This window comes from Peromyscus leucopus, chromosome 8a (genome assembly GCF_004664715.2).
Source record: "Peromyscus leucopus breed LL Stock chromosome 8a, UCI_PerLeu_2.1, whole genome shotgun sequence".
Lineage (NCBI taxonomy): Eukaryota > Metazoa > Chordata > Mammalia > Rodentia > Cricetidae > Peromyscus > Peromyscus leucopus.
This window is the reverse complement of record NC_051085.1, coordinates 43,383,349-43,398,049: the sequence shown is the minus strand read 5'-3', so window position 1 is coordinate 43,398,049 and position 14,701 is coordinate 43,383,349. Positions and strand designations below refer to the sequence as shown.

The 14,701-nt window shown below is 41.4% G+C and overlaps 1 protein-coding gene across 1 annotated transcript in view; it reads left to right on the top strand.

Moving 5' to 3' along the window:
* Positions 1–14,701, top strand: part of LOC119086849 (nesprin-1-like) — a 191,335-nt gene that overhangs the window by 109,440 nt on the left and 67,194 nt on the right. The window contains 6 exon segments of the mRNA XM_037200369.1: positions 1,115–1,269; positions 2,416–2,563; positions 4,831–4,925; positions 7,736–7,970; positions 9,677–9,871; positions 13,964–14,089. Coding sequence (XP_037056264.1) covers positions 1,115–1,269; positions 2,416–2,563; positions 4,831–4,925; positions 7,736–7,970; positions 9,677–9,871; positions 13,964–14,089 — 954 coding nt within the window.

The following is a 14,701-nucleotide window of genomic DNA, read 5'->3' as shown; positions in this document are numbered from 1 at the left end:
GTCTTTAAAGTTCCGCTTAATTATGTGGATTCGGTCAGCCTGCATTGTTTCCCTATGAGAACATTACATTGATCCCATAACTGTTTACAGTACGATTTTATCAATTAACAATATTAATACAACTTTTAAAAGAAGAAAATTTTTATTGGATTGCCAATAATTTTAAATATTTATTAAACCAGACTTTAAAAATGCAGTAGACTTGCGAATTTTATCATGTATCCTTTTGCTTAAAATCCTCCATGTGGGGACTGGGGAGATGGCTTATTCATTAGGTGAAGTAGTTGCCATGTAATCATGAGGACCTGAGTTCAGATCTCTAGTAGGCATGTAAAAAGCTGGCCATTCTGTCTTGTGCCTTCTGGCACCTATGAGGTAGAGACAGAAGGGTTTCTGGGGCTTGCTGGTTATTCCCATCCTGTTAAATTGGTGAGCCCCGGGTTCAGAAAGAGACCCTGTCTCACAAAATTAGGTAGAGAACAATTGAAGAATAAACTCTTGATGTTGACTGGCTTCTGGTCTCTATATGCATACACATGTGCATGTACCTTCTAGCAAGAGCTGAGCAACTTCTCTGTACCTGGGTCTACCACCTAGAGCCACTTACTCCTTGTCCCTCCCTTTCTTCATCGTTAAAAAGGGAACTGCAGTGGTCTTTCCATCATGAGATTTCTTTTAAGGATAAAATAAGTGATTCCTTGTAACCCTAGTATAACAATGCTTATTTATGGCAAGAACTATATCATAGCTGTTATTGAATAAAAAGGGGTATATTCGCATACATCAATTGAGTTTAAGAACTTTTCAGTCATCAGCATAATTTTTATCCTTCCTCTGTTCTGTGGAGAGTAAACCAATCCTGGAAATGAGATATTCCATGTAAGCCTCTACCGTCCATCAGAGGATAGTGGGTAACCGAGTAGAACAGCAACCTCAGCAGGGAAAGCTGGGGAGATCTGGGCTGGCATTGCTCTGGAGGGTGTGCCTGGCCTCTCGGAACTCAACAGACCCAGAGCCAGGACTTTCCTGATGTCAGATACGCACAGTTCACAGTAAAGACAACCCCCGCCTTTCCTGATGAGGGTCTGAACTGGCTTTTCAATGTCACCGACAGGGGCAGATGCTAAGGTTTAGCAGCATGGCTCCAGATTTAGACCGTCTCAATGAGTTGGGGTACCGGTTACCCTTGAATGACAAGGAGATCAAGAGGATGCAGAACCTGAACCGCCAGTGGTCTCTGACGTCTTCTCAGACCACAGAAAGATTCAGGTGAGGAGACAAAGTCCCTTCAGTAGTTTCTGTGTGTTTCATGCTGCTATGACAGAAATACCACAGGCTTATATACTTATAAGTATTTTCTCATGGCTGGGGATGTAGATTAGTTGGTAGAGTGGTTGCCAAACAGGAATAAAGCCTTGGATTCAATCCTTAGCTACCTAGATCCCCATACACTGAGAGTAGTGGGGCAAAGACCTGTAATCCCAGCACTTGACAGGCAGAGACAGGAGGATCAGATATTTAAAATCCTTCTCGGCTATGTGGCTAGTTCAGGATCCGCGTGGGCTCCGTGAGACCTTGTCTCGAAAACAAAACAGAAAAAGCAGATACATTCAAACTATATAACCAATGAATTCATTATATACATACATGTATATATATATGCATATTCTAGAATTTTCCAGCAATTAAAAAAGTGAACTAAAAGTAGAAAACTCAAGTTGTTCCTATGTTCAAAACTGTAAGCCATGTTTTAATCATAAATAAGAGTATATTGTCTTACAGCCATGGGTCTGGAAAGCCCAATGCTAAGATGTCGGGATATTTGGTTGTCTAGTGAGGGCTGCTTTCTTCCTGCTCCTCAAGGCCTCCAGAGAGGGAAACCACCTCTTCACATGGAAGAAAGCCAAAACACATGAGGGAGGGCCTCCCAGGAGGGAGGGTCTCCCAGGAGGGAGGGTCTCCCAGGAGGGAGGGCCTCAGGGCTGAATACTGTCATATTGACCTTTAATATTTAACACAAGAATTTCAATGCAGATACATTCAAACTATATGACCAATGAATTCATTATATACATACATGTGTATATATGCAAATTCTAGAATTTTCCAGCAATTAAAAAATAGTGAACTAAAAGTAGAAAACTCAAGTTGTTCCTATGTTCAAAACTGTAAGCCATGTTTTAATCGTAAATACTGTTTCGAATGAGATCATATTCAAAGGATAAGTATAGTTTTAAGAGTTCGAAAAGCCTTATTTTAAATGTTGGTGACTTTGGATTTTAAAGCTTTGCCACTCAGCATGAAATCTTTGTAGTGGTCTGATGGAAACTGAGGCAGAGAGTATTTAGTCTATTTTATGTGCGGGTGATGCAAAGGTCACCATGTGACTATTCTTCCTTGTCCATCATCTGTCAGCAAGCTGCAGTCGTTCTTGCTTCAGCACCAGACTTTCTTGGAAAAGTGTGAGACGTGGATGGAATTCCTGGTTCAGACAGAGCAGAAGTTAGCAGTGGAGATCTCCGGCAACTACCAGCAGCTGCTGGAGCAGCAGAGGGCACATGAGGTGAGTGTAGCCTTGAGCCAACAAAGTTTTAGTGGCCAAGGGAAGGGCTCAGTGGGTAAAGGTGCCTGCTGCCAAGCCCGATAGCCTGAGCTTGCTCCCCAGAACCCACATATTTGAGAGATTGGTTCAGACAAACTGTCCTCTGACCTCCACATGTGTGCCTCGGCAAGTGTGTACCCACAGACCACACACGCACACAAAAATAAATAATAAATAAAAGCTAAGAAAACAATTGAAGATTTTTTTTTTTTTCAAAAATCAGCCCCTAGCCAGGTGTCACTCATGCTAATCCTAGCACTCAGGAAGCAGAGGCAGGAGGATTGAGGCAAGGTGAAAGTCAGCCTGATCTTTGAAGGATGTGAGTAGTGGGTTTTGCTAGACTCAAATATGTGCCAATTTTGCTTTTTTCCTTTATCTGACAATTTTAGTATTTTAACTCAAGATAAATGGTTTGGCTCTCCCTTCTCATGGCTCTCAGGCCCGCATTCATTCATTGGCATGATCTTGCACTGAAGTGCAGAGAGTGTCTGAATTCTAAAGAGACAGGTATGACTTTAATCTCCGAACTTGGAAGCAGAGGCAGGTGGATGGAATTCAAGAAGAGCTTGGTCTATATAGCGAGTTCCGGAGCACTCAGAATGCATAGCAAGACCCTATCTCAGAAAAAAAACAACAACAAAAAAAAAAAAAAAAAAAAACCAGACCTGGTGCTTGAGGTTCAGATAGGTGGATTGTGAGTCCCAGGCAAAACTTGGGCATAGAGCAAGTTTAAGGTGGGTTCTAGTTGCCTACCAAGACCCTGTGTCAAAAAGTGGAAGAGGTGGGTTAGGGGGTGAAGGAGGAGGAAGAGCAGTATGAGGAGAGGAGGAGGAAGAGGGGAGTCAGGAGACTATGAAGAGGAAGAGGAGCAGTAGAAGGAGAGGAGGGAAAGAGGAGGAAGTGGAGCAGGGATAGGAGGACTCAGAAAGTGGGGAGGATTATTGTAGTTAAAGCTTTACTGGGGATGATAGTGGGAAAAAGCAGAGGGGATGCAGAAATTCAGATAAGGGTTTAAGAGGGTCGTAGGAAGCAGCTTTGAGAAAGAATTTGATCGTCTTCAACATACTAAACACAGTTAGCACACAGCTTAGTCAAACGCATCCACACAAAAATGCAGGCATAGTGTTCATAGTTGCGTTGGTCATAGTGGGTACAAAGTGGAAAGGACCCACCTGTGCATCCACAATGATGGATGAAGTGTGCTGTACTCATACAGTAGGATACAACTCAGAATAAAGAGTAAAGTACCGACACTTAAGACTGTGTGGATGGATCTTGTAAATACTGTGCTAAGTGAAAGAAGCCAGTCACAAGAGACCATGTTACACGGTTCACTTCATATGAAATATGCATAGTAGGCAATTTCCATAAAGGCATGAAATAATCAAGGAGTGGCTTAGACTCGGGCACCTGCATGCTGGGAGGAAGTGAGGAGCAACTACCATTGCATACAGCATTTCTTTGGGTGACAAGGAAAATATTTTAAAATGAAATACTTACAATTCATGTCTGAGACATAATGAAAATTATTAAATGGATACTGGAAATGTATTAATTGCATGCTATAAGAATTATATCTCAAAAAATGCTGTTTTTTTTTTTTTAAAAAAAAAAAAAAAACAATAGGATCTGGGAGTGGCATTTGTGGCAATAAGATCACATGTGCCCAGCAGTTCAAAGTCAACTCAGGCAATTTTGTGAAAACCCATCTCCAAATAAACAGTACTAACAGCCAGAGGAAATAATTAGAGATATCAATCTTTCTATGGGGCTTTTTATTATTTTATCTTTCATTGTTTTTAAGCTAATGAGAACTGAACCTAGGGCCTCGGGTTTTACCACTGAGCAATACCTAAATCCCTGCAGGGTTTTGTTTTTGTTTTTATACATGTAATGAGATTATTTTACTGGCCTGACTACACTGAAAAACAGTGAGCTCTCAAAAATAAAGTAGACCACAAGTTGTAAATTCATCAGCTTACCTTATTAGGTTAACTTTTAAAGAATAAAGAAGGGGGAGAGATAAGGCTATGTTTAGTCATCTAATTAAAACCCCAAACTAAAACTTTGTCTTTAAGCTTATCCTAATTAGTAATTTTTAAAAAGTGGTTACTCCCACGCTGCAGATGGGGCTGAATATGTTTTCTGTAGCCTTGCTAAAGACCGACTGCAGTAAGTTATCAGAAGAAATTAAGGACTTTAAAATACATCTCTCTTTCAAATTGCAGCTGTTTCAAGCTGAGATGTTCAGCCGTCAGCAGATCCTGCACTCCATCATTGTTGATGGGCAGCATCTTCTAGAACAAGGTCAAGTTGATGACAGGTAGGATCTTCGATAAATTGTTATGAGGAAAGTTTCTCCAGTAAATTAGTCATTTTCTTTTTAATGAGAGATTAGAGGGCATATATCCAATCTTCCTGCGGCAATTGTATTATCACAGGGCCTTGGTAATTGGAGGGAAGGCTTGCCTGAGTCTCTGAAATGAGTGAGTATTGAAGCTTTGTAGCGAACGCTATTATATGATATGAAGGACGTAGGGTAATTGGAAATCACCTAGCCAACCTTTGCTACTCATCTGTAGGGACTGGAATTAGTGAATAGATCAGAATGGATTGTATCAGTGGTCAGTAAACGGATGCTACTAATATCCTCCTGCGCTTACTGAAATTTTATTCCTAAAAGGAGCAAGGTATCACTAGTCTGACTCTGAGAGGTGAAAAACTCTAGATGCACACAGGAACTGATTTGAGCGAGGTCGCATAGCTAAGTGGAAGCAAAATCAGGCTTGGCATTAAGGGATCTCCGTGGCCAGGACTGGCCTCATTCTAGTCAGGTTCCACAGACTATACATCTGTGTTAGAAAATACTTTGCCACCTTAAACCACACTGTGTTAAATAGGAAATCCTTCTTACTCATCACAAAAAAACTCTATTTAAAACATAGATGTAAAGTTCTCACCTCACTTGCGACATGCGAGTTGACAATGTCTTGTGTCTCTATTTCCTAGGACCAGTATTCACTCATCTACTTTCCATGTTTATATTTGGGGAATTGATTTTAGCACCTATGTATAGGTTTCTCATGCCTAGGACCAGTCATTGTAATTATAATTAACCGTGTGTTCTTAAATCATTAGAAAATAAATCATCTTTATTAGAAGTTTTGCCTTTAGTGTTTTAAAAGCAATTTCAGCCTTCAGTGGTTGTTTCTTTGGAAGTTCACAAAAGATTTACATGGTTGAGATTGGAACAATAATAGGTGACACCGTACTTACTCCATTCTAAGCAAGCCAAACTTAAATGTGAACATTACTGAGAATTTAAGACCCTCCAAATACAACAAATTCAAGTGCAATTACCTTTTATCTCTGGCTTTACCAGTCTGTAGCCAACCCTCTAGCAGTATTATAAACATTCAAGTCATTAAGTGAAATAAAATTTAAACTTCCTGTTCAAGCCAACATCTATTAAATTTTAAATGCTAACATTTAGGATGGGGAAGACACAAAAGAGTGAAAATGGGAGAGTTGGAACTAAATAAAGAAATTTGAGTGTTGCTAGTGAAAAATAAAAGACAAATTGGATAGGGTCTGTGGATGACAGGAAGGGTCCAGACAACAAGGTTGTATGTTATCAAAGTCAGCATGGGGGATTTTGTTCTCAGAACTTTAGCACTGGGAAGACTCATTTTCAATAGCTCATCAAGGGCAGCCAGATCAGGACAGTTGACATGCTAAAGACACGGCTCTTTGGAGATCTTGAATGTTCCCTGATGCCCACACTTCTTCAGGCTCTCTGCTGTTATCAAGTCTTGGGGTCACACGTTTTCTAAGGCGACATGTCCTTTAAGGACTTGTCATGAGGCTAGCTCCCATGCATGGATTCGACTAGAATAGACTCTACTGTGATACGTGCATATGTCACACGAAGCCAAATCTATGTTCACAAGCAAATGTGATCATCATCATCAGAACCTTGTCACTGCCCTAGGGAACTCCTTTTTAAAATGAATGTAAGAAATTATTTTGCTGGTTTTTTTACCCAGTACTTTTAATGTTTTATAGTGAATAATTGACTTTTACTGTGCAATAATCATCTATTCCAATTCAGTCATTCAATCAATTATTTTTAGAGGTAATGGCACATTTGGTTGTAAGTTCAGACTTAACAGTCATCTCAGATATTGGATGTATCGGTAATATAGGATTTCACAGTAGTGCAGAGTCTAGAATAGTGATCCCTTCCACAGAGCAGTGTCTGGATGATGGTAGAAGTATAAGGAGATGCTGCATTTGTGATCAGCACTAAGATCGACCAAGAAACATCCCTTTAGATGCCTGACACATCCTTATTAAAAGCCAGTTCCATGCTACAATTTGTATATTAAATAAAACTTTATAAAGCAATGCCAGTACATTTTAGGATGAGAACGGGGAGGATGCATTAAAACACCTGCAATTCCTCAGCCTGAATTTGAGAAGGTTCAAGTGAAATTTACTATCTCAATGTGTATGAATGATCTTCATCCATATTGTGTTGACTAAGTTCATTTTTTTTTCTAAAAAAAAATGTGAAATTTACCTAAAATATGCAAGGGACAGTTTCTAATACTAATTTGCTTGAGATTGGAGTCATCACTTGTGAGGGAATATTGAGGCTGCTTATGAATTTTGGTTTTTTTTAAAAAAATACCGCAAAACTTTTAATATAGCGTAATTTAAGTGGCTTGGTTTTGATTCTTCCAAAATGGCTTATAATTCTAGCTTAGGAGGGAATTTCTAGGGTAGGTCTGATAGCACATACTTTCCTGTTGTAGGGTACAAGAGACTGTCACAGGCTCTTGAGACACCCCCAACCCCCACACCCACCTACTTATGGTGGGAGTATATGATAATTACCATACATTTGCCTTCTATCTGTGCTAAGATACAAAAATCCTATCTGTAGATTGGTAGTCCAACTTGAAAAATGACTTGCAACTTGCAACGGCTCAAACAGACCATGGCTTCTTTGACATCTCCTGTCATAGATCACGTCTCAGGGCTGACCATTTACGGAAAACATATACTAGCTGATACCGTGACACTATCCAAGACAATAGGTTTTTTACTGTATAATTATTCCCTCACCAGGGACGAGTTCAGCCTGAAGTTGACGCTCCTTAGTAATCAGTGGCAGGGAGTGATTCGCAGGGCCCAGCAGAGACGGGGGATCATCGACAGCCAGATTCGCCAGTGGCAGCGCTACAGGGAGATGGCAGAGAAGCTCCGTAAATGGCTGGCTGAAGTGTCCTACCTGCCCTTGAGTGGTCTTGGAAGCATCCCAGTCCCGCTGCAACAAGTGAGGACCCTCTTCGATGAAGTGCAGGTAAGAAGCAAGCACCGTGCCCACAAGCCTCCTCCGCCTGTCCGCTGCGTTTGACCTCAGCCCTGGTTCTTCAGATGGACTCTGAAGTGGCCTGAAAGTCGTGACAGACACTCTTAAGGATCAACTGAATCATGCAAAGTGATTGCATTGCCTGCCAAGTTCCTATGGAAAACAGGGGATTAGAGCAATTTGACGCCTCACCAAAGATTCCTCTACTTTGTACACCAAGGCCCACGGCAGTTCCTTGCACCTAGCTTGAATGGAAAGAGGATGGCAAGGAAAGATAACTTGGTGTTGGTCAGGGAGATTCAGTCATGTAACCTGGTCCCTACCACTAGCCTGTCCACATATGTTCGTGGCCCTTCCTCCTTTAAAGGATTCATCTGGCTCCTCCCTTGTCCCAATGTTTCTGAGAAAAGTCATCTATAGACATGGCCTCAACTACCCACTACCAATAGAGAAGGGACAAACTGACATCTTTGGCCAAATTCAGCTGTTGAGGTTTTGATTCATATATCCAACTGCCTGTTAGAGTTATGTCTGTGTGCATAGAGCCTATGACCTCTGGACCAGCTATTCTCCACATTTCAGGTCCCTGATCAGAAGAAATGTTCTACTTTCTGATCTATTGGTCCAGGATCCCAAGAGTTATTGCGGTTGCCTTCTTCCTTGTCTCCCACTCCCCACACTCAGCCTACCATGAATGTCCATCCCTGTGGCCACTGCCTCAGGAGTTCCTGCCTTGGTAGACAGTAGCCTAATCTGTCTCGTCATGTACAGTGCACACATTCTTCATCCCACTTTCTACCCCACCAGTGAATGCTTTTGTTATAACTTCCATCCAAACACATCGTTCCCTGCTTAGTGTTCTGTGATGGCGTCAAAGCCACATCCCTAGCTAGATGTGGTAGCATAGTTCTATAATTCCAACATTTCGGGGACTGAGACAAGATGATTGCAAGTTTAAGACCAGCATGAGCTACCTACCAAAGCACAGTCTGAAAAAAAAAATGATGGGATAGAACGATGGGTCAGCAGTTAAAACACTGGCAGCTCTGGAGGACCCAGGTTTGATTCCCAGCACCCACACGACAGCTGCCACCACGTCTAACTTCAGTACAGGGAAACTGGTGCCTTCTTCTAGTCTCCTCAGGCAATGTATGCACATAGTGCACAGAGATACATGCAAACGAAATACTCACGCACATAAAATCTAAAGGTTCTCCTACAAGTTATGCTGCTCCCATGCTCACACAGGCGCTTCGGACTCCAGTCATGGAAAAGTATATTGTGTTTCCTGAATACATCATGTTTCTCTTATACAGTCCATGTATCCCTCCTCAGTTCCCTTTAGGAAGACATTGTCTTCTCTCCTTTTCCCTGTCACACTCATCTCTTCTTAGTCTGATTACATTCACATGTCTTTCAAGACTCATTCAGCGTTGACGACTTTGAGAGCCCTACTGTGTACACCCATGCTGGGACAGGTATCACTCTTCGATCCCTGGCCATTAGTCTTATAAGCAGGGTTCATATTGCGCTGAGATGATACTTCTCACTCATTGACACTTTGTTCATTTAAGATGCTCTTGTTGGATGCAGGAGCATGGTGTATGCCTTCTAACACCTAAGGTTATCTAAATGTGCTTATAATGGTGAAGAGATGAAGAAAAGAATAAAGAGTAAAAAGCTCTGGTCTCTTTCAGTTTAAAGAGAAGGTGTTCCTGCGCCAGCAAGGCAGCTACATCCTGACAGTGGAGGCAGGCAAACAGCTCCTGCTCTCGGCCGACAGTGGCGCCGAGGCTGCCTTGCAGGCCGAACTCACGGACATCCAAGAGAAATGGAAGTCAGCCAGCATGCATCTGGAGGAGCAGAAGAAAAAGCTGGCTTTCTTGTTGAAAGTAAGTTCAGGTTCAAGGCCCCTTTTAGGAGTCGCTATTTCCTCCCATTGTTTTTGTGAGATGCACATCATGCAAGATCGTTGAGCAACACCATCCAGTACGTCTCCTCTATTTTATTTAAGACTCTGTCCTATCTTGCATGAGCTGGAAAAGTTTCCCAATTTTCAGCACTTCGTCTTTCAGGAAAATCCCCTAACAAAGTAATTTAAACTCTAATAAGGCTGTCCAAGTGATTATTTCTGATTAATGGCCAATGCTATGCCTTGAAGCATGGGACAGCTTTAGAAAGCCAGGCAGAAACTCAAGAAGCAGATTCCATTCCCTAAATTGTAGGCTTTATAGATCGATATCTCATATTTTATAGCCAAGGAAAAAGCTAACCTAGAATGAGTCTCTTGATTCTCCTTGGTTTATCTAAGCAGGCTGACATTGGCCAAAAATCTCCAAGAGGCATCTTAGGCCTTTCGTTGGCCACAGACACTGTGAACCCAAGGACATTGAAATTTATCCATACTGCCTGTAATAAGCTTCTCCCCCTCATGTTCATACTGTTTATAATTTGTCTTTAGTTCAGTAGTTACACATGTATGAGCAGTTCATGAGGGAACTCATGATTCTGTATAATTAATATGTGCTCATAAAAATAGGGAAAAAAGAATGTACCCTCAATTCAGATAAGGCCATGTTGAAAAGTTTTTTTCATAGTTTTTTCCTTATCTTCAGAATGGGTATAATTTTACCTCATCCATTTGACTATTGTGAAGATTTACCAGAAGAATTCTGGGAAATCATGAGGTAGTGGGCACATGAATAACATCATTGATGTCATTAACACTTAAAAATTGTACCCAGGGAATGTTAGAGTTTTACATACATTGATTATCACTGATTCTCTTGATTATTAAGGACAGTGTGCTACCTCTGTGGATAGAAGGAGATAGGTCACAGTATTTGAGCTGATTTTTTTCTTTATTGTTTCAAATATTCACACCTTGGGTTCACTTTGGGGATCTTATGCAATAGACCTTCGGAATAGGAAACAATCAATCAAAAAGGCCACCGAACACATATTAAACACCACCATTTGCTTACAGAGCAATTCACTGGTAACATAATATGCCTGAGTCATTAGTTGTCATCTTGGTGTCAGACAAGGATTTAAAATGTTGTAACTCATTCTGGTCAGGCTGTGTTCATCTTATATTTATTTTAATTTGTGATGTGGTTTTTGGATATAATCCCAAGACCTGAGAATGCATGGTGTCTGAGTCACTGGATTCGCTTGTCTCTCCTGTCAGTTCGTGTATAAAACATTCACTCTGATGGATAGTATGCAGAACAGGACATGAATTTTATTCCTTATCATTCGTGTGGAAAAAGGGCACAGTGGTTGGCTTCACCGTCCAATTCATCTTTGAAGAAGGGAATCTCTATTTTTCTCTTGCCAGAATTTCCTTAATTTTGAATCATGCATTATATTCTGTTTGCCCAAGGAAGTCTTCAGAGATTAGAAATTTCATTTCTACCCAGACTTATTTTCATGTATCTTTACACCAATGCTATAAAAATTCTGTCTTTAGCTGTTAGCCTAATGCTCTGAGGATGTATGCCCAAAGTCGTCATGGTGTTGCTTCCTTATCTACTGTTGATTTTTGTCCCAAGGAGCTGACCATCTCGGTGTAGCTCCGTGAACAGCCACTGGGTGTTGTTGACAGCTCTAGGGTATGTGCTGATTTAATTGAAAACATTAAGTCTATGCAGCGGAGAATTTTTTGCTTACCAATCATTGATTTCTACAGTACTGATTATTGACCAGCAAAATGGCACACCGAATATTGTAAAACAGAGGAGTTAAAACAAAGTTGAGCCTCAGAGACAAAAACATCCATAGTTTGGGTTTGCAGAGCCTTTGTTGGTGCAAATTAGGGAAAGGAGATGTCATTATGCTTCTGTGAAGTTCCATCGGGGAGGTTTAAAGAGAAACAAGAACCTGGATTCGAACTCTCAGGAAGCAAAGACACTAAGTTCAAACTTGAGTTTTTCACTAAAGATGTCTAGAGTACTGTTGCCTGTGGGTTGCTAACAGGAACATGTTAGGATGAAAAGTAGGAGGAACCAAAGCAAGAGAAGGCAGGGGACAAAGGGAGACATTGGGAAGGGAAGGAACCAGGCTTTGGTGCCATGTTTGGCTCTCGGTAATTCTAGCTGTAAACCAATTGTCTTTGGAATTCAGCGAATCATTGTATGAGGAATGACCACTGGGCAGCTGGTCTGGGGAGGGCACTAGGAGCATTGTGACTAGAAATGACTGATATCACCAAAATGGGAGAATTGGACAACATAGGGTATGTATTTAACTGAATGCAATTTGACATGGCATTCAGTTAAAAAGAGTTACCAGAGGCAAGATAACATACAAATAGGGCACGATAAAAAACAACATTCAGAGTTGTTACTCTCATTTTCCTTTAAAGAAAAGCATTTCAAAAGTTAGACAATAAGGCCGGGCAGTGGTGGCACATGCCTTTAATCCCAGCACTCGGGAGGCAGAGCCAGGCAGATCTCTGTGAGTTCGAGGCCAGCCTGGCCTGCCCAGTGAGTTCCAGGAAAAGGCGCAAAGCTACACAGAGAAACCCTGTCTCGAAAAACAAAAAAAAAAAAAAAAAAAACTTAGACAATAAATCCATGTGCTATTGAAAGGTAGTCGTTGAGGCATGTAGCCTGAAAACTGAAACTTCCCATCGCACCAGCACAAGTTTGCTGCCATTCCCCAGAGGGAGCCCCTGGTACCAATTTGGTGTGTCATATTTCCTAGTAGACACACACCATGCATATTTTTCCTTGTCTTCACTCAGAGATCCACTGTGCTCTGGACTGCCACACTCTACCATGCAACCCATGGTATTATCAGAGCATGTGTCACGAGACAGAGATTTCCTAAATGATGTATTGGCTCGCTTCTTCCAGTTTTCACTGAGTGGCTGTTTCTGTGCTTATGCTTAATCTTCCCAGACACGTTTAAGCAGGAGTGAGGTGAAAACCAGGCGGACACCATGTTTGTGATGCCCATGGTGGTTCCATGCTTGCACTTCTGCAGGCACTCAAGTGTGAGCGGCTCATAGTTGTGTCTGGAGTAAATCAGAGTTAAGGCTATATCATTTTTATACTCTGTCTTTCTCTTACCTCATGCTTGTTTGCATTCTGAGGAGATTCTGTATCCTCCCCCCCACCCACCCTCATGGTACATTTGGGAAAGTATAGATACTAGGAACAGTTGTGTGTGAATTAGGAGAGAGACAGAAAACTGAGATGATCTCTGTACTCTGTGCATGGATTTCAATTTAGATACCCATAATTCTTTGGTCATTGTGGTTGGTGCCTTGATAGCTATTGCTGACTTTAATCCCTCAACATATGTAGACTTTATTTCCATTTTTGCAGGGAAAACTAAGGCATAACGTCTTATTATCTGTTTATTAGATCCAAACAGCTAAAAGTAGCAGAGTCAAGTTAAACTCAGCTCTTTTTTTTTCTTTTATTTTTATTTTACGTGTATTAGTGTTTAGCCTGCATGTATGTCTGTATGAGGTGTCAGATCCCCTGGAACTGGAGTTGCACACACTTGTGAGCTGCCGTGTGGGTGCTGGGAATTGAACCAGGGTCCTTTGGAAGAGAAGCCAATGCTCTTAACCGCTGAGCCATCTCTCCAACAACCCCCACCCCCACCCCGTTTTTTTAATTTTTATTTTTGGTTTTTTTCAAGACAGGGTTTCTCTGTGTAACATTGCACCTTTCCTGGAACTCGCTCTGTAGACCAGGCTGGCCTTGAACTCACAGAGATCTGCCTGCCTCTGCCTCCTGAGTGCTGGGATTAAAGGCATGTGCTATCACCGCCCGACTGAACTCAGCTCTTATGATGACAAAGGCATGTCTCCAAAATGGCATTGAGTGTGGACATGCCTTCCCACAATTCATCAATGTATTTATATCCCTGGCCATTAAAAAGAGTGTTTATTTTCCTTATTTTCATTTATGTTTTTTGTAATTTCTCACCAAAAAAATGTATATAATTTCTTTCTCCTCCAATTATAGGACTGGGAAAAATGTGAGAATGGGATAGCTGATTCTCTGGAGAAGCTACGAACTTTCAAAAAGAAGTTGTCCCAGCCTCTACCAGACCACCATGATGAACTCCACACTGAGCAGATGCGGTGCAAGGTATGAGACTGGATGGAGACTGTCCCTGATGCCTAGCCACATACTTCTGCTGGAATAATGCCTGTGAGATCACATCTCAGAGAGACGCCTGGGGTTGTCTATGTGAGCATATGAAGTCCTTAGAGAGCCCATTAGGGGAGTCAGCAATGCAATGAGACCTCCTTTGATGATTTACAATAGTTGGTTGAAGTTATGGACCAGTTTATGGATTACCCAGAGGAAGCAAATGAAAAATTTAAGACCCAACATAAAAGATATTTAAAAGCTGAGTCAAGAGCAATAAATATCTTTCTGAAACATCCACACTGGAGAATCATTCTAACAAAACTGTCTAGTCTAAGAAAAGAAGGACAGGATTGGCATCTTGGAAAATCTACAGACCGGAGCAGAGGAGCACACCCTACCTGGCAGACCCCTCTGTACAGAAATCAGGAAAAAAAAATAGCTGATCTCTATCAAAGCAAGGAGTGACCCAATCCTTAAATTGCTCAGTGCTTCAACCACCTACAGACTGTGATTGCCACCTCTAATCGCAATTATGATCATTACATCTAATTGTACTTGGACACAATCAGGAGTAACATAGACCACTCCCTAGATTATGAGGTCACT